This window comes from Grammomys surdaster, unplaced genomic scaffold (genome assembly GCF_004785775.1).
Source record: "Grammomys surdaster isolate TR1022 unplaced genomic scaffold, NIH_TR_1.0 275, whole genome shotgun sequence".
NCBI classification, from domain to species: domain Eukaryota; kingdom Metazoa; phylum Chordata; class Mammalia; order Rodentia; family Muridae; genus Grammomys; species Grammomys surdaster.
In genome coordinates this window covers 1,381,542-1,399,991 of record NW_021604716.1, presented here as the reverse complement: position 1 = coordinate 1,399,991, position 18,450 = coordinate 1,381,542, and the positions used below count along the sequence as shown (strand labels likewise).

The window sequence follows — 18,450 nt, the reverse complement described above, 5'->3', positions numbered from 1 at the left end:
ATGTGTGTGTGTGTGTGTGTGTGTGTGTGTGTGTGTGTGTGTGTGGTGTTTAAAGTAGTTATCTAGAGGTTATGTTGTAAGTCCATCTTGGTTGTGACTGACTCTTGGCCTCTTTGGAACTGTATTAGAAAGTCTATTTTGGGACACAACTCCCCACTCCAGGGGCCAACTTTCCTGCACATGGAAAGGGCAGAGTGAGCCCTTTATCCCTGCCTCTCACCACATGCTCCGAGATTGGGCAGGGGGTGAAAGGTGACTGAGGCAGGAGCACAAACCATTTTCCTATGAAAGGCAGCGCTCACTGTCCTAAAGGCCCGCCAGCCACTGCCTCCACCAGGTTTCCTCTTGGCCTCCTCCAAAAGAGATCATGGCTCCCCAAAACTCTTTGTCAGACAATCCACATCTGCTGAGCGTATAGGGTCAAGATTAAATGAATTGATGCAAAGCTACTTAGAATCCATGCTGTAAGTTTTCAAAATGTGTTAGCCATAACTAGTGTTCCATTTTGGAGGGGCATAGGGTTGTGTTCTATTAGTCATCACTAGAGCCTCAGTGGCTGCCTGGGGGTCCTAATGTTTAGTTTATGAGTGGTGGCAATGGCCTGCTTGAGACCACATAAGTACTTAGTACTCAAACAAGGTCATTCATTTCATTGACAAGTACATCCTAGGAAATCACTAAGGGGACAGTTCTGTGGTGGGTCTTGGGACTGTGGGGCTCTTGCCCCTGTAGAGCCAGTTCTGTGAGGAGAACACATATTGTGTAATTATATAAAATAGAAGATTACTATAATTGGGTGACAAAGGGGAATGATAAATGCAAATAGTATTAACTATGAGCCTGACTTTATTGTAATCTGTATTAATTACCTGACCACGGCCACTGTATCCTGTGAAGTATTACTGCATATTGTATATATTGTATTATAATTTATTTCATTTTCCAGATGAATAAATTGAAGCTCAGAACTAATCAGGGGCATACCTGGGATTTGAACCCAGGGAAATTAGCTCTGCACTCAAACGCTTTGCAGCATTACAGCTACTGGTATGTGAACATGCACATATACATATGTGGCACGTGTCTGCATGTGTGTACCTGTGGATGTTAAGACCAGAGAACCACCTCAGGTGTTTTCCTTTAGTGCTGTTTACTATGTCATTGTTGTTGTTTGTTGTTATTGTTTGAGACTGGGTCTCTCACTGGCCTAGAACTTAACAAAGTAGACTGACTACTCAGCGCCGTTGAATCCCAGGATCTGCTGTCTCTGTCTCCCCAGCCCTGGGGTTATGAACATTTGACTGCATCTAGCTTTCTTTTACATGGGTTCTAGAGAACAAATGCAAGCTGTTGTGCTTACAAAGCAAGGGCTTTACTGGGCTGATTTCCCAGCCCTGTGTGTGTGTGTGTGTGTGTCTAGTGTGAGTATGTGTTTTTTGGGTATGTGTGTGTATGTGTTGTGTGTATGTGTGTTTTGTGTGTGGTATGTGTATGTTTGTATGTGTGGAGTATAGTTTATGAGTGTGTGATATGTGTTTTGTGTATGTGGTGTGTGTATGTATGTGTGTGTACATGAATGTGGTGTGTGTGTTTTGTCAGGTTGTGTGTTTATATGTGTTGTGTGGTGGTGGTATATGTGTATGTAGTGTGTCTGTGTTCCTTTACGCTAGGCCAAGATACCATCCCAAGATGAAATAGCCTAAGGAAACTTGTTGGCAGCCCTGGCTGTGGGCTGGTTGGAGCCAACAGATGAAGATCACATTGGTCATGCCATTCTTGGGCCATTCAGATGAGGAAGAGGAGCTGCTTTGTTGTCTCAGCTGAGTGTATTCCTGGCCATATGGATGTTGGTTGATCACATGACTTGTGGGACCCTGTTCACTTTCATGGTTGCTGACAGGGTGAGGACTGCATGGTCAGGGGTTGACTGGGGCACGGAAATACTTCTCCACTAATTCAGCAGTTCTGAGAACTCAAGTCATCCCGGAGGTCTACCTTTGTGTTGGCCATAAGCAATCATGTGCTGCGGACATGAGTACTGTGAGCAAGCATGCGCATATCCTATGTGACGAACAAGAGAACTCAGATGGTTTTGATCATGTAAGTACTGGGAGGTGTATGACTATCACAGTCCTTAGACATACGATTCCTTCAAGCCAGCTTAACAGGTGTTAATTTGCAGTCTTGACTTACAGGTATTCTTGTGCTGGAAACCAAGTACATTTCTTTAAAAACATTGTATTTTTCTTCAGTTTAGACCTACCTCTTCCTCATCCCCGTGAACCTACTTTAGTGAAGGGTGCTACTCCATCACCAGGGACTGGATCTGCTTGACCTTTGCTCTGGGAGGCTAAGACTACTCAAGCCTACAGTGGGTTTCAACCTTGCACACTTAACCTTAAATCAACTAGGATGTGCCTTTCTCTCTCTCTCTCTGAACTGGGCATTTATTGAGAATATTCGTGCCAATCTCTAGGCTTTGCTGCCCCCCAACACAGTGGTTTTAGGTCACTGGCATGGGGCTGGGTGTTGGAGAATTGGTGCTCACATCTGCTTTGCTGGCTGGGTCACACAGCTCTCTGTGGCTGCTGCTTCTTCTTGAAGAACTGGAGAAAAGCGCTGTCTTCCTGAGGTTGTTATGGGAACGAATGGGACCATCTATTTCAAATTGTCTAAAGGTGCAAGTGCCTTAAATGTTAATGGAAAATGAAACAAAGGCTGCTTTATCTTTGAACAGGACCTTCCCTAGATGAGGGGCATTTTCAATACTGACCTCACCCAATATGGGCACAGATACAATGTAATTAACTTTATCACACTTTACAAAGAGAGACTAATGACACCATGAACCACAAGGTGTGTGTGTGTGTGTGTGTGTGAGTGTGTCTGTGTGTGTGTGTGTGTGTGTGTGCGCGTGCGTGCATGCGTGTGTGTCTGTGTGTGTGTGCTGGGGATGGTAGAGTGTCAAATGCCCTTCCTTGTCTGAGAGCCACAAGGCAAGATGATGGAGAAGCTGGCTTGGGCCTCATCTAGATATACATGGCTTTCTAGTCCTGCAGAGACTTGCTATGCCAGGGTGGGGGGATACCAGGAGGGGCCTCAGAGGAGAAAGGGAGGGGAGAGAGAGGGAGGGACTGTGTGAGGGGGGGTCAAGAGGAGTGGAGAGCAGCAATCAGGATGTAATGTGAATGAATAAATACATGGAAAAAAGATATACAGGGCTTTTCTGTTGACTATAACTTAGTTCTTGGCCTCTTCTGTAAGACCAGCTATTGAGTGATAAAGACTCCAATTGAGTACCATTGTGGCTTCCAAAGCGGACACAGCAGTCTTATCTTTAATCACCAGGGTCGATGTGGGCTTTGAAGGGAACTTGGCTTCTTTTTATGGTGATGGTTTTAAAAATATCACCCCCCAAAAGGGGCTCCTGAAATTTCCTAGGGCATGAAGCAGTAAAGAAGGAAAGATGATAAGCCCAAAAGCAGTGTCTCAGTGATGTAGTCTCCAGCTGGAGTGTAAGCTCACAGTGCGTGGCACTTCTGTCTACTGCCCTGCACTCCTGGAAGCTCTAGCTATGCTTGTGTGAAGCAGGTGTCCAGCAGCCACTTGAGGAAGGAAGGAGTGAGCCAATGAATGAGTGAGTGCCTAGATTAGGCTGAGTGTGACCCAGGCAGCAACTTGGTTATTCTGGGGAGTCACACAGAGAAGCACAGACTCTGCTCCCAGGAGAGGTGGCACCTAAGGAGCTGGCATCTCTGTGACGCAGTCAAGAGTTCTCTAATGAATGCCCCAGGTGATGACTTAGAAGAATCAACTCCTTAGCTTGTCTTGGGATTAAACTAGAGCTCCTCTTGGTACTGGGATGGAAACCAAAACAGAGGCCTGCTTACCCTGAGTGCCTTTGCAGTATGGATACATTCTCTTTAGTATCCCTTGGAGGCAAACCTGTGTACTGCTGGCTGATGCAATGTGGCCTCCATACAGCTCCCTCCTGCCCTTGCCCTCTGAGGGCCCTGCCCACCCCAGCCCCCTTTTGTGCTTGTTCTATGGGTGTTCTGAGAGCTCTCTTTGACACAAAAACCACCGGTGGCTTCTCAACCTTCTGAGCAGACAAACTAGGCTTAGCCTTCCCCAACCATTGGTCCTGCCTATAGCTACTTCCTTCCCCACCCCCAAAAACTCACAGCAAGAGCCACATCTGAGAGATAGTAGACTAAGGTGGTGCTCAGGAGCCCAAAAGTAGTCACACCTCCTGGGTTCTAATCTCCACACGTTACCCTGTGTCTCGTTTCCTGTTCTACTATGGCTATCCAGAGTGTATGCTAACTGCTCTGTACAGAGCCTGGCATACTGCAGCATTTGGAAGAAAGAAACTGACTTTTATTAAGGGTTTTGTGTACTGTGGCCTGGGAGTATAGACTTTATCGCTGTCTTGAAGGAGCTTGAGGGCTCCTGCAGAGTTAGAGAGAAAAAGTTCAGTCCTGCTTGGGACAGCACATAGGAGAGTGTCTAAGGTCCCCAGAATGCCACTGGTTGACAAGGTGTAGGCAGTGTGACAGAAAGAGAAAGCTCAGTGTGGCAGGCACTTGGTTAGGGCCTGGAGGAAGGAAGGGGGTGCTCTTCAGAAACTCACAAGCCCATAAGATGTTGTCCGGATGATAAGCAGGAAGAAGTCCCAGCTTGGGGAGCAGTCCCTGCAGACAAGGATGTTGCTCCATGCAGTGGACACAGGACAACTGTGAGCATCTGCCACAGCTCCAAAAGAGGAGAGGGGGTGGGCTGGGCAGGAAGGAACCGACTATGGAGAAGGAAACTGAGGAAGTGACCCTACCGACAATAATACAGTGCCAGAGTCACAGTTTTGTTTTTCTTTCTTTCCAAAAGACCTTTCCAGCTGCAGAGAGGGAAAGCTTTAGAGACAGAGGTCATCACGAAGGCCTAAGGTAGGCAAGCCAGGATGACGAAGACAGTTTAGAATACAGGACTGAGTATGGGTGTGGTGGCATACCCTTTCAATCTCAGTGCTCAGGAGGCAGAGGGAGGTGGATCTCTGTGTGTTCAAGGGCAGCCTGGTCTACATAGTGAGTTCCATGGTAACTAGGACTATGTAGAGAGAGACCCTGTCTCAACAAAATAAGACCAAGCAATTGAATATAGTTGGTGATCAGTCCTGCTTGGGACAACACACAGGAGGGTGTCTGAGATAACTAACTAGAGTGCCCTACAGTGATAATCTAGGTTTTTTTTTTTTTCTCAACATCCCTTACCTCAGGCTGGCCATAGAGAGCTCAGTTTGCTAGGGTAAGAGTAATCAAGAGAAGGTCCATTTTAAGATGCTTCTGGCTAAGATTCTGTGTGGGCTAGACCTACACCCACCTGGAAAACCAAGAGACCAGATGGCATGATGTAGAGATCCTAACAGATGCCAAGAGGGGAGTGATGGGAAAGGAGACAGAGGCCCCATGTGAAGTGGCCACCTAGAAAGGACCAACAGAAACACAGCTAGCTGGATCCTGGCTTCAGAGAGGTCGAAGGGAGTCAGAAACTTAAGAGAACAGTGATGCAGCTTGGATGGGTAAGGAAAGGTGACATGTGATCACAAGCACCCAAGGTAGGCCATTTACTCAAGGGCAGTGAGCTGGGCTGTCTTTGGGGACTGACAGGTGCATACACAGCGGATTTAGTAACGGTGGTTAGTTGGCATAACTGGGTGCCAACCACTCTGAGCAAGCAAGACCTCCCAACACATGCACACTCACCTGGGCAGAGCTCCTGTGGTACGGGGAGTAGTGGAGTGGCCCAGAGATGGCTGTGTCATGAGGCAGGGCTGGATACTGGTTCTGCAGTGGGTGAGGATGCTGGTTGCCATAGCTCCCGTAGTTATAGCTTCCCGTGTACCTAAAATGCACCAAGCACAATGAATAGTGTGAGTCATAACGCACAAGAACAGTCTGTTTGATACCTTTAAAAGTCGCCTCAACTACTTTTTCCTCCTTTGTGCCCCACCCCCACCCCACCCATTTTTTCTTCTGTTTGATTCCTATCATCTCTGCCCTGCTGGCCTTGCTGTGGTGAGTTTTAAACCCCAGCCTGATTTTCCCCGACCCCCAGCACTCTTGGCAAGCTTGCGCTCAGGGAATGGAAGCTGGCTCCAATCAAAACACTACACCAATGGAAAGCTCTCCTCCCATTGTGTCAACACCTCATTGTACGCCTTGAAATCAAACAGGGTTTTTATTTGTTTGTTTGTTTGTTTGGTTGGTTGGTTGGTTGGTTGGTTTTGTTTTTTGCTTTGGACTTTGTGTTTCTGCATTCCTTGGGCTTCCACTGGGAAGTGGTAGCAAGGAACCTGGGGCAATTGCGTGATGAGGCAAAGCAGATATCAGAGACCACTCTGGGTCTGAGCCAGGCTTGGCCGCTTTCTGGCAATTGATCTGGAGTTATTCACAGCCCCCATTTCTCACATCTGTGAGATGATGCATAGGGTTCTACTGGAACCACTCATGTATGGGCAATGGCATATGCACATAGGGTTACACACGCCCGGGCTGCTAGACTATGACTGTATATCATAACATCTTCCTGGCAAAGGACTGGACCTGTGGCCACATGAATCTCTATTCTACCTTTCTTGTACATTCCAAAGCTATCTGAATCACAGTCCTAAGAGTGCATTATAATTATGTAGGGAATGTCTCTAGGAATAACGGCTGCCCCACGGAGATCCCTGGGGATCCGAACTATGGGCACAGACTGACGTACCAGCCTGTGAAGACGTTCAAGCTTTCTACCTTCTGCTGGACCACCTGTGTGGGAGTTCTCTGAGATGCCTCTGCACCCCGGATACTTTGGGGCTTCTCTAGCTAGCCTGCAGGCCTGTGAGAAGCTGCAGGTGAGACTCCCCACACTGTGTGCCAGTGGAGTTCCTTCAAGTCACCGCTCATTGAACACAGTGAGGCTGGTGTCTCCTGTGAGACAGAGCATGATGCCAAGGGCTGTTGAAGGCCGTGTAGCGCTGCTGGCTGGGTGCGCAGGCTGGTCATCACAGCAGCATCACCTCCCAGGTTTGCACACAATATGGGCAAAATAAATGATCCAGGTTACGGAGCACCCCTGGAAGCCACAGGGGGCTCCCTGAACTGGGGAGCAGTCCTCCAGAGACCTCCAGGCTACAGGAGGAGTGGACCACCTCAAAATGTCCAAAGAGACAAGGGCATACTGTGGAGCTTTATAAGGCTACCAGATGTACAGAGAGCGACACAGGCTGCTGCTGGGAGGGAGTGAGGGACGGATTTCAGCTTCATATCATGGCATGCTCAGTTGGGGGGCGGTCTATAATTTGCCAACTGTGTGACCTTGGGAAACTGCAAGCCATTCACCCTTTCTTCCATCCCTCTGCACCTGTGTATTTGGGGGTTACATAAGACAGTTCTATGCAATAATAGCACGGAGGAAGGCATGCGGACTAACCAGAAGGCAGCCCCTTCCTGTCCTCTGAGGAAAAACTACTATCTGAATCCTTCTGAGTCACTTACCCATGCTCCTCTCTGTGGGAGTAGACTGGTATCCTGTGTGTGACTGAGGAAGAAGGCATGTGGGTGCTTCTCATACAGGGTAGTTGTTGGGAGTTTTCAGCCGGTGACCCAGCAGCCGTCGTCACTGTGTATGTTAGTGACCACGTATATGACTGCATTGCTCCTACAGAGACAGATAAGATTGCATTCTCGATATCAGTTTGCCTCTAGAACACTAAGTGGCTTCCCATTGCTTGTAAACTGAAAATCTGAACTGTTACCAGGCATTCTCTGGTTCTGCTGGCCTTGGCAGAAGTATCCTTGGCAGCTCCTGGTCCTAGAAATATTTTCTCCAAGTATTACAATCGCTGGCAGCACAGAACCTTTGCCCTTCTGTATCTGCCACCTAGAATCTTCCCTCTTCCTTAACTACCCATCCACTCAGTCTTCATCCATGAATCCAAGTCTGCTAACTCTAGACTGGGTGAGTTCCTTCAGTGCATTGTGGGTCCTTGTGGTACCTACTTCAGTCTGCAATTCCCCCATTCTGGAAGGAATGTGATCTGATCCATGCCAATCCTCTCCCCCACATCAGAGTGCAAATCTCATGAGGCTAGGTGTGTCAGTCTACCCAACCTGGCATTTAGGGCAGGGCCTGACCTATCCAGATATACTCAGTAAAACAAAGCTTGAGAGAGAAAGTGAACAGGAAAGATGGGAAGGGAGGAAGACAAAGAATACAAAGCCTGGCAGAGTGTGGCCCAGACAAGCACTGCAAATTAGCTTTCCATGCTCAAGTCAATAGGTGTCATAGAGCCGAGAGACTACTTTAAGCAACTTAAGTAGCTCCCTGGTCTCTGTCTAGCTAGCTCTCCATAAAGATTGTAGACAGTGACCTGGACTATGGCCTATCCCAAACACATTACTAATTCATTTGTTGCCTTTTAATTGGATACCTGAAAGTGCTAAGGACTGGGGTCTCTCTCTCTCTCTCTCTCTCTCTCTCTCTCTCTCTCTCTCTCTCTCTCTCTCTCTCTCTCTCTCTGTGTGTGTGTGTGTGTGTGTGTGTGTGTGTGTGTGTGTGTGTGTAACAGGACCCAACAAAGGTTCTCTAACATTTTATATGATGGTTAGAATTTTTATAAGAAAAATCCAAAAACTTGTTAGAAGTAAACTGGTTAGACAACTTAATTTCTGATACGTTTTAAAACGTTAAGATAGCGGAAATAACCCTGTTTTACAAGGTGTAGGGAACAGGACTCACTGTTGATTTTTGGGTACACAGAAAGCTGGAGAACTGGTTGACAGACGCTATTTTTAAGATGAAATAAAATAGGGGCTGGAGAAATGGCTCCATGGTTAAGAGCACTGGCTACTCTTCCAGAGGAACTGAGTTTAATTCCAAGTGCCCACGTGGCAGATCACAAGCATCAGTAACTTTAGTCCCAGGATATTTAACTCGCTCTTCTGGCCTACATGCATACCAGGCAAACATGTAGTACTTATACATACAGGCAAGCAAAATACCCACACTCATAAAGTAAGATAAAAATAGATTTAAAAAAAAATCCTGTACTGTCAGTAAAAGCCCATTTCACCTTAAGCCTCTAACAGAAAGACAGAGGAAGGGTTTGCATTTTCTTATTTTTAGAATTCAGTCTGTCTTTCCCCCAAGGCTTTACTTATATCGCAAGGAGCAGCTGTATTGACATGGGGTGGCTAGAGAGGACAGATTGGCATATTGGCTCTATTGCTTGCGTGGCAGAGTCCTGGCAAGGAAGGTCCATGAGGAAGGAGGGGAAGGAATCCTGTTTTAAGTGTATTTATTGTTTTACTACTGAAAGTGCCTTGTACTAAGAACTTGTGTAAATCTGAGACTGCAAATTTGGAATACAGATAATGCCCCTTTTAATAACGTGGCAACAACTCACTTCAAGAGCATTCAAAGGATGTATGTTCTGTTGAGAATCTATTACATGCCAGGCATTGGGCTAAAGTGCTTTACAAACATCCTTAAATTTAAAAAAAAAAAAGAAACATGTATAAGCAATGTAGAAGCCCAGAAGATTCGAGAACATGAACCCAGAAGAGGAAAGAAGAGCAGCGTGGAGACAAAGGAGCCATTAGGAATCGGCTGGAAGGGCATTTCCTAAATGCCCGTCTTCCACAACACGGCCTTCACCCTGACTCTGAGTTTTCCAGGATATGGAAGGAAGTCTGCAGTTAGGAAACCATCTGACTGGGAGCATGTGTTCTCTATCCTTGGAATGGGATAGTCTGAGAGCTTCCTGCAGACTTCATGAAGAAACTGCCCTAACCATGTCATCAACACCCCACCCCACCCCACACATACTGGACTTCGTTCCTTGTGTCAGCATTGGCTGAGGGAGAGATGCTTCATAGGATGCTAAATGGCTTATCCATGGTCTCAGGACACTTGGGTGGTGGGTCAGTGGGGCCCAGGTCAATTTCATACTTTTCTCTCTGCTCCGAGTCCTGTGTCTGCCGTGTATTAACTGGCTGGCGTTAGGCAAACCTCTCATAACTTGCGAACCTTTGCTTCATTGTCTGTAAAACAGGATTAGTCTATCTTGCAAGACTGATGTAAGGATGAATTAAGGTAACGTGGGACAAAAAAAAACCTGACCTGCAGTGGGTTTTTAAATGAGATTCAGGAACTATTCCTCATAAATTCAGGTGTTCCAGCAACCTTCTGTGTGTATGGTTTGTGTGCACATGTGGGGTTTCTTGCGGGATGTGTTGTACATGTGTGTTGAGGTTGAGGCTGGCGGTCAGCATTTGGTGTGTGCCTCGGTTCTTCACTCTTTCCTTTGAGACAGGGTCTCTCTCTGAAGTTAGAGCTTGTGAACTCCGTCACTCTGGCCTGTAAGTGAGCCAGGGATCTCCTCATCACCTCCTCCTTGCACTGGGATTATAGACATGTGCCACTCCAGCTGGTGTCGCCAACTTAGTCATCTCCCCAGCCCCTTTTTTTCTGTCTTTATATAATAAGTAATAATAATAATACAATGATAATTACTATCATTGTTTGGAGTTAGCATTTTGTCTAAGCTCCACCCCACAGTTGCCTGACAATAGCCAGGTATGCCTGACTCACTATAAAAGGGACTGCTTGCCCTCTCCACTCTCCCTTGCTCCCTCTCTGTCCTCTTGTCCCGATCCCCATATCTTCCATTTCCCCTCCCTCTCTCTCTCCACATGTTCACGGCCAGTCTCTACTTCTCTACTCTCTCTCTCTCTCTCTCTCTCTCTCTCTCTCTCTCTCTCTCTCTCTGCCTCTACTACCCTCTTCACTCCCCTCCCCATGCCCTGAATAAACTCTGTTCTATACTATACCTTCGTGTGGCTGGCCCCTCAGGCAGAAGGAATGCTTCAGCATGGGCCCACAGAGGCATCCCCTTCCCCCACACCTGACTGCACATCCATCAAATATATTCCTTCTCTCCTTATCTTTTTAAACATTGGGGAACATGTCGTTGCCTGCATGCAGAGGTCCAAGGACAGACAACTTAATAGAGTTGGTTTTTTTTTTTTCTTTCCATCTCTACATGGGTTCCTGGGATTGAACTCAGGTAGCCAGGCTTAAGCAGAAGTGACTTCAGTTCATAGAGCCATCTCCCCAGCCCTCCAGAAAGGTCCTTAAAGTATATTTCTGTGTCTCCCATTGCAAATGTTAAGGAAGAAAGGCAAGCTTCTTGGATCAATCTTATCATCAGACACTATGTTATTCATTGTTATTTTGAGACAGGGTCTTGCTGTGCAACCCAAGCTGCTTTCCAACTCCCGATCCCCCTGCCCCAGTCTCTCTACTGCTCAGATGATATGTAGATTATAGTCTGGGACTTAAGGTCCATGTGTTAAAAGTTTGATCCCTAGAATGTTTAAAAGGCAGGGCCCAGTGAAGGGTTTTAGATCATTGAGAGCATGCCTATGAAGGGGATTGTGGGAGTCTGGCCTTCTCTTCCCTCTCTTCCACTTCCTAGCCATGAGGTGAGGAGTTTTGTTTCACCTTGGGCTTCAGCCATGATGTGCCACTCCAAGCCCAGAGCAGGAGGGCATACTTAAGACCTTCAAAACTGAGCCAGAGTAAACTTGGGTCTTTGTAAACATTGTCTTGGTTACTTGTTACAGTAATGAAAAACCAGCTTGCTAGGGATGGAATGCTTGACTAGAGACTATGAGGTATCCAGTTACAGCAAACTTCTAAAGAGGATGTTTCTGTGAAATTGCTGGTGTCCTTCTGCATTTCACATCTGTTGTCTTCTTCCCCACAGAAACAGTGGCTTCATGGGCCGGTTGTTAGGGATGGCGCATAAACTGTACAACGTTCAGAGGAGAAAAGTCTCCAAATAATCACATCGGGTGACTGATTAGACGTGGTTCCCTTCTTCTCTATGCTTACATTTTCCTCAGAGGGGCTGAGAGGATGGCGCTATTGGCCAAGTGCTTCTCGTGCAGCTGTGAAGGCTGAGTTCAGATTTAGAATGGATGTAAAAAGCTCGTACGTGCGATCCCAGCGCTGGGGAGGTGCAGGCCAGAGGATCGGGCAGCTCACTGGCCAGCCAGCTCCAAGATCAAAGAGAGACCTTTCTTATTCAAAATCAAGGTAAAGAACAAGAGGAAGATACTTGACATGCTCCTCTGGCTACATGTGCATGAATGTATAAATGTACCTGAACACACACAATCATGTGCCCACATGTAGACCACACACACACGCACACACACACGCACACACGCACACAAGCCCACAAAAAATTCAGGAGGTTATAGCATTCTTATAATTTAAATTTTTCCCCTTTTTATTAAAATGGTTTATTTCTGGGTGGCAAGGTTGGCAATTTTTAAATTTTTGTTTTGTTGTTTTTCTATAATGAATGCAAAGTGCTTCTGTCAGAATACATAAAACATAAATAGATTTACTACCAGAACTGTAATTGGAGGGGGGAGATTCGAGAGAATAATGAGCCAGTCACAGCAAGCGAGTACTTAACCCTTCAAGTCCTGGGACCTCAGGGGAGTGGCCAAAGTCCATGACTATTTAAAGGGACAATCAAGAAAGGCAGAGGCTCCCTCATGCCCGCCCCCCGGCCCCCTGCCCTGTCAAGCTGTAAGAAGACTTCAGGGGAACTCCATCACCTGAGGGACTGCAGCAGAAGTATAACTTTTGCCTGAACCCTGGAGCCCGGCAGCTGTTCACTCACATCTGTGGCCCCAGCATAGGGGCTGCCAAGTAGGAGGTGTTTAGTAAATTTTGATTGCATTGGATTTGTTGTTGAAGGAGCCAAGGTTGCTGGGAATAGCCACTATCAGACAAAAGCTGCTAGGGCTGCTTGGGCTCCTGCGGTCCAGGGAACAAAACCTCTAAATGGCCATGTGCCAGCAATCTAATGCATCCACTCAGGCAGCCTTAAGCAGATTAGCACCTACTGGCTTGGGTGAGAAGCAGTTTCTGCCTGGGGAGCAGAGAGAACATCCCTGGATCCCAGCTCCTGGGTGGGGGACCTCCAGTGAGAAGCATGCTGTAATGGCTGTGCTTTAAGGGACATAATAAAGCAAAAGCCAATGTGGCCCAAATGCTCCTGATGTGTTGGTTAAACAACGGGCTTCCCCATTTGCTAATTCCCATACTTCCTCTGTTCCTCCAGCTTCACACCATTCACACAACCCTAGTGTGTTCAAAGGTCTGAGGACAGTGCAGTGGCCAGGCTCCTAGTCCTTCAGGATTCTATAAAGGTCCCCTGGTTGCTTTATGGTGTTGAAACCACAATAAGAGACCACTTTCTCCCCATCCCCAAAAGAAAATTCTTCCTCAAGGTGGCTTTCATTTTGGATGGGGTTTGCCAGCACAGGACAGAGAGTACACTTGGAAAGAAAAAAAAAAGGCAGTCAGTAATTTCTTAAATTAGTGAATGTTCTTTCAGCAGAAACCGGAAAATGTCCATGTCTCTTTGCCCACACTGACTCCTTTAAATCTTCACGACAGGGTTTGGGCGCCTCCCTTTTCTGTGCTGTTTTCTTTTGCTGAGAGACAGGGTCTCCTATCTAGGAATGGCCTTGAACACATGGACTTCCTTTCTCCAGCTTCAGCCTCAAATTCAATCCCAAGTACTGGGACATGTACCACCACAACCGGACTTGTCCTCCTTTGTCAGATGAGGGAACTGAGTCCCAAGAAGTGAAGGGACTTGCTCAGGTTAGTGCATAGTTGGATGTTGAGTGCAGACTGCCCTGGCTCCAGCACATTTCCATAGCAACCATACTTCCTGGGTACAGTTAAAATGCAGATCCAGAGCCCCTAAGTCAGCAGTGGGGACCATTTGTTTACCATAGTAAGAGTCCCAAAGACTACAAAGCCACTGATCCATGGCCTGAGCACCAAGAGGCAAGGCTCTATAATCCACTGCTTCCTATCATATATTCTGTTTAAAACAAAAATCTTGCCCCCAGGGCTGGTAATAGAATACACATGCTAAGCAAGCACCCTGCCACAGAATGACACCCCCACCCCAGAAGCTGTGAGATTCTGTTGGCCACTGTGTAAACTGGCCCTGTTCTCTCAACCCTCTAGCTATATTTTCTCCTTTGGATCTTGGATGAATTCGATGAGCCTTTATCCCCACCTGAAAATCTCACCTAAACCTTTGCTTGCAGTTTCTCAGGAATAAGCTCTGGTGAGCATGTGGAGAATCTGGAGCTGCCCCAGACCCTAGCCACTAGCCACCTGCAGCTGTTCAGACTTCAGTTATGGAAACTAAATGCAGTGGTACGTGCTGTTCGAACTAGCTGCATAGGTTGCTGTTTTGAACAGCTTGGATTTTTAGTTTAAAACTTGTATAAACTTGTTTTAGTATAAAACTTGTATAAATTGTCTGGCCACTATTTTCATGCATAGGGACTGGAGTTACAGAATGTCATCTGAGGGCTGGGAACCAAACCCAGATCTTCTGGAAGAGCATCCAACGTTCTTATTCCAGAGTCACCTCTCTAGCCCTGACAGACAAGTTTTGGGGTTTCTTTTGTTTGTTTTTTAATTACTATAATCGAAAAAAATTTATCTGAATAATGGTGTTTTCTGATATACTTAACAAAACATTTCTTATAACCAGTAAGACTGAGACAAAAAGATTATGTGTGTAGATCTGCCTATGGCTGTGTTAATATGCACCCATGGCCTCCTCAGTCCTTGGGACAGCTGTGGTTTAAGGAGCATGCCCACTGACATGGGAAGCCTTGTGTGTTTAAGTTACTGCAGTAATAACTCCACGGTCAATATCAGACTGCCCAAACTAACCAGGGCAACAAATGACCCCATTCCCAGAAAGACATGTCAACTGCCTCTCTAGGCGCCTATCCCTTACACACTGCAGCCGGTCTTTATTATACCAAGCTCTTTCTGCCTAGAACCTGTGTACAAGATGTCCTCATTGCCCCTCCCCATCTCCTATATGGCTGGCTCCTTGTGATTGGCCAGTTCTGTGACAGATGTAACCTCCTTAGAATTCACTGTCCACCAAGTTGGGCAGCCTCTGGGTTATACTTTTTCCATACCACACTGTTCTCTTCACTCACACCTCTTCCAGCCGGTTGGAGTTACATATTTACCTGGTAGTTTATTTCTACATTAACTCTTACCCACTGGAAGCTAAGTACCACTGAGGGCAGTGGCCATATCTGTTTTGTCTTGTTTCTACTTCTGTTCCTCCAAGGCTGGGCACAGACTAGACATGGAGTCTGCACTTAGCACAGGAATAATTGAATAACAAACGGAGGGAAAAGTTAGTGTGTGATGGATCGAGGGAAATCAAAGCATGCCTGAAACAATCCGCACCCCCCCCCGGCCCCCGTCCTGATTCATTTCTCCTAATTCTGTTCCTTTAAAGAGGAAGGAGGGGCTGCCAGGGAGGGGGAGGAAGTCACTGTAAATGAGTCACCAGTGCCCACCATTGGGAGCTACTTGGCTTAGCCTGCCTCAGTGTGACTGAGCTTTTGTTATCGGGAGAGTCCGAGGGGTCAGTTATCTTTGTGACAGCCTCAGCTGCTGCAGAGAAAGTGCAGCTGGGCAGGCCAGATGTTCTACAGTCAGGGCCATTTGGGAGGAATCCTCCTGTTTCATCAGGCAACCTAACTTCCCAGGGATTGAATTTGCAGGTTTTGTGTTACAGGGAACCTGGGTGGGAAGCTGAAAACATCAGCTTAATAGTTAACTTTTATTGTCAGTGCCAAAGGGGGGAACACTTAAAATGACATCATAAATGGGGCTTTTAGAGCCCTGCGGTGGCCCGCCCAGACAGAGTCTGAGCTTGACATTTTGTTTTAATGACATTAAAGAATTGCAGCCCGATGTCATGTTAAATAGACTGATCAATTTGACACCACCTGCCATGCTCACAAGGCAGAAAAGAGCCCCCTTCCCCTAAGTTCCTGAACTCTGCCTGGCCACGAGGCAGGAGGCAGGCCACAAAGTTCTAGGTGGGCAGAGGACAAACAAATGGGCCAGGTTTTACCCCGTGACAACCTGTTGTTGTGGAGTCCTGTAACTGGGCTCTTATGTGTGTTGCCCGAAGGCTTTCATAAACCACTGTACTCTGGCTTTGACCTGCCTCATGTTTAGGTGCCTGTTCCTATCCTTTCCTTACCACTACCACCACCTCCATTTGTTTAAAACTAATGGCACTATCTTAAGACAACATGTTTAAAAATATGTCCGCATGGACACAGACCTAGACATAGACATGATTAAGTAGAAAAACTATTGTCCTGGAGAGTTATAACTCACTGTGCAGCTGAGTCTTTTTTGTTGTTGTTAAAGATTTAATTTTACTTGTATGTGTCTGTGTGTGTCTGTGTGTATGTGTGTGTGTGCACACGCATACTCTTGAGTTCTGTGATTACAGAGGTGTCCCAAGATTCAAAGTTTATGCTAGGAACTGAACCCAAGACTTCATGAATGCTAACCAAGCATTTTACTTTTAACCTTTTTAACCTTTACCAATTAAGCTACATTCTCAGCCCCTATTTTGGATTCCATATAGCTCAGCAGGAAAGGCACTTGGCTCAACAGTCTGAGGTTGATCCCTGAACTCGGATGCTAGCAGCAGAGAATCAATGACCACACGTTTGCCTTTGACCTCCCCACAAGTGCACACACACATACTCAAACATGTGTGTGTGTGCGCGCACACACACATAAGTGTAATTATTTGTTTTTAAGTTTTTGAGAAGTAGATGGGAAAACAGCAATTTAATAAACCTACTTGGGCGTGAAAGTCATATAGTGAGTTAACTAAAGAGCATGACCATTATGTTTTATTAGATTTGCAAAATTATTTTTTGATTTTACAGTATTATTCAATAATTATGTTCACAAGGCCCTAGATTTAAGAATCCTACAATAATGCATTTATAGCATGTGCTTAAAACCATGCAGCTTCTTAGGAAATTATGCATGTTTCTAAGACCATGGCCCATTGCTCGTCCAGATCCAGTCTATGGATCCAGACTTGATCCATGGAGTATTTCAAAAGTGGTACTAGAGAAAAGTAGTATACATACTTTTTATGTAAGATGACATTTTTAGTGCCCCCTGGAGATACCTGAGAACAAAGCTGGAATGTGCCAGAATCTTCAAAGCCTACAGTCATCTGAAGAGAAGCTGTTTCACATTTGTCTTTCTAAGAAGCTCCTTTTATGACGTGCAGCACATTGCACAGAAACCGCTCAACACTTTTATGATATTCCTACGGCCTTGGCGCTTGTCACACCTGCCCCTACCTCGAGGCCTCCAAATTGCTACAAAGAAAGCCAGGCAGACTCACTGGCAGGACAAATCTAACACGCTCCATCCAACATGCTCCTGTTAGTCTTTCCTGCGCATGCCTCATGCCTTACATCCTCCTGTTCCACAAACACTCCCTGCTTTGTGTGTCCTTCTGGAAAGGAGCCTTCCACTCCAGTCACACTGTTAAGTCTGCAGAACTTCAGGATGGCCACGACTCGGTAGGTTGCCTTGGTGATGGTGGGCACATCCAGAGCATGATTCAGGGAAATGGCTCTTGGTAGCTCCTGCTGCCCCACTGATTCCTTTGCAAAGCAGAAGACCCAGGGGATGGTGACCTAATAGTTCCCATCTAGGAAGAACCCTAGAGTGCTGGAGAAGCGTGCACGGTGCTCATACATAATTCCTTTTGGGTTGTCAGTGAGGAGAACCTGTTGTTCCTCTGTAAGTCCTCTTCCTAGTGAGTGTCAGAACTGGCCCCCTTTCATTTGTTGAAATTCCCAGAGTCTCCAAGCAGGCTGTCTGCAGTTACTTCCTTCCCATGGGTTTGCCTGCTTAGTTATGTGAAGGTATTGCTGCTACAGGGCTGGGGAACCCACTAGATCTGGTGGAACCCAGTATTGGGAGAATGGGCATTTCCAAATGGTTCTGTTCAAAATGCTTTCCTTGTGACAGAATTCCCCACCAATGCTGTGTGCATGTGTGAAGTGGGTTTCTGCTATAACTCCCTATATACTGTTACAGCACCAAGGCTGTCCTACTAACAGACGAGGTGAATGGAAAGACTTGAGGCTTAAGTAATAAATAGGGTTACCTTACCTAACCCTCCACTCCCCTCTGCAAGGTCTCCTCTGACACCTCCATGCATGGACTCTCCTTTGAGAGCCCTGTAGCATTAATTTTTACTGCGATTGTGCCAACTCCTATGATGGCTGGCTGTTTCTCTCATCCTTGGGTGGCCTTTTGGTAACATGGACTCGGCATAGTAATATTCATATCAAGCACAGCACTCAGCATAGGTAGGACTTGATCCTTTGGAAACATATATGTATACATGCATTCACACTTGATCCTTTGAGAACATCTATGTATGCATGCACTCACACCTGACCCTTTGAGAACATCTATGCATGCATG

The 18,450-nt window shown here is 46.4% G+C and overlaps 1 protein-coding gene across 2 annotated transcripts in view; it reads right to left on the bottom strand.

Annotated features, from left to right (window-relative positions):
- Positions 1–18,450, bottom strand: part of Rfx4 (regulatory factor X4) — a 132,269-nt gene that overhangs the window by 3,561 nt on the left and 110,258 nt on the right. For both annotated transcript variants that reach the window (XM_028776974.1, XM_028776976.1), the window contains 2 exons: positions 7,536–7,698; positions 5,760–5,898 (listed from right to left, as the gene is read on the bottom strand). In XM_028776974.1, the coding sequence (XP_028632807.1) occupies positions 5,760–5,898; positions 7,536–7,698 (302 nt within the window). The remainder of the gene's footprint in view (positions 1–5,759; positions 5,899–7,535; positions 7,699–18,450) is intronic.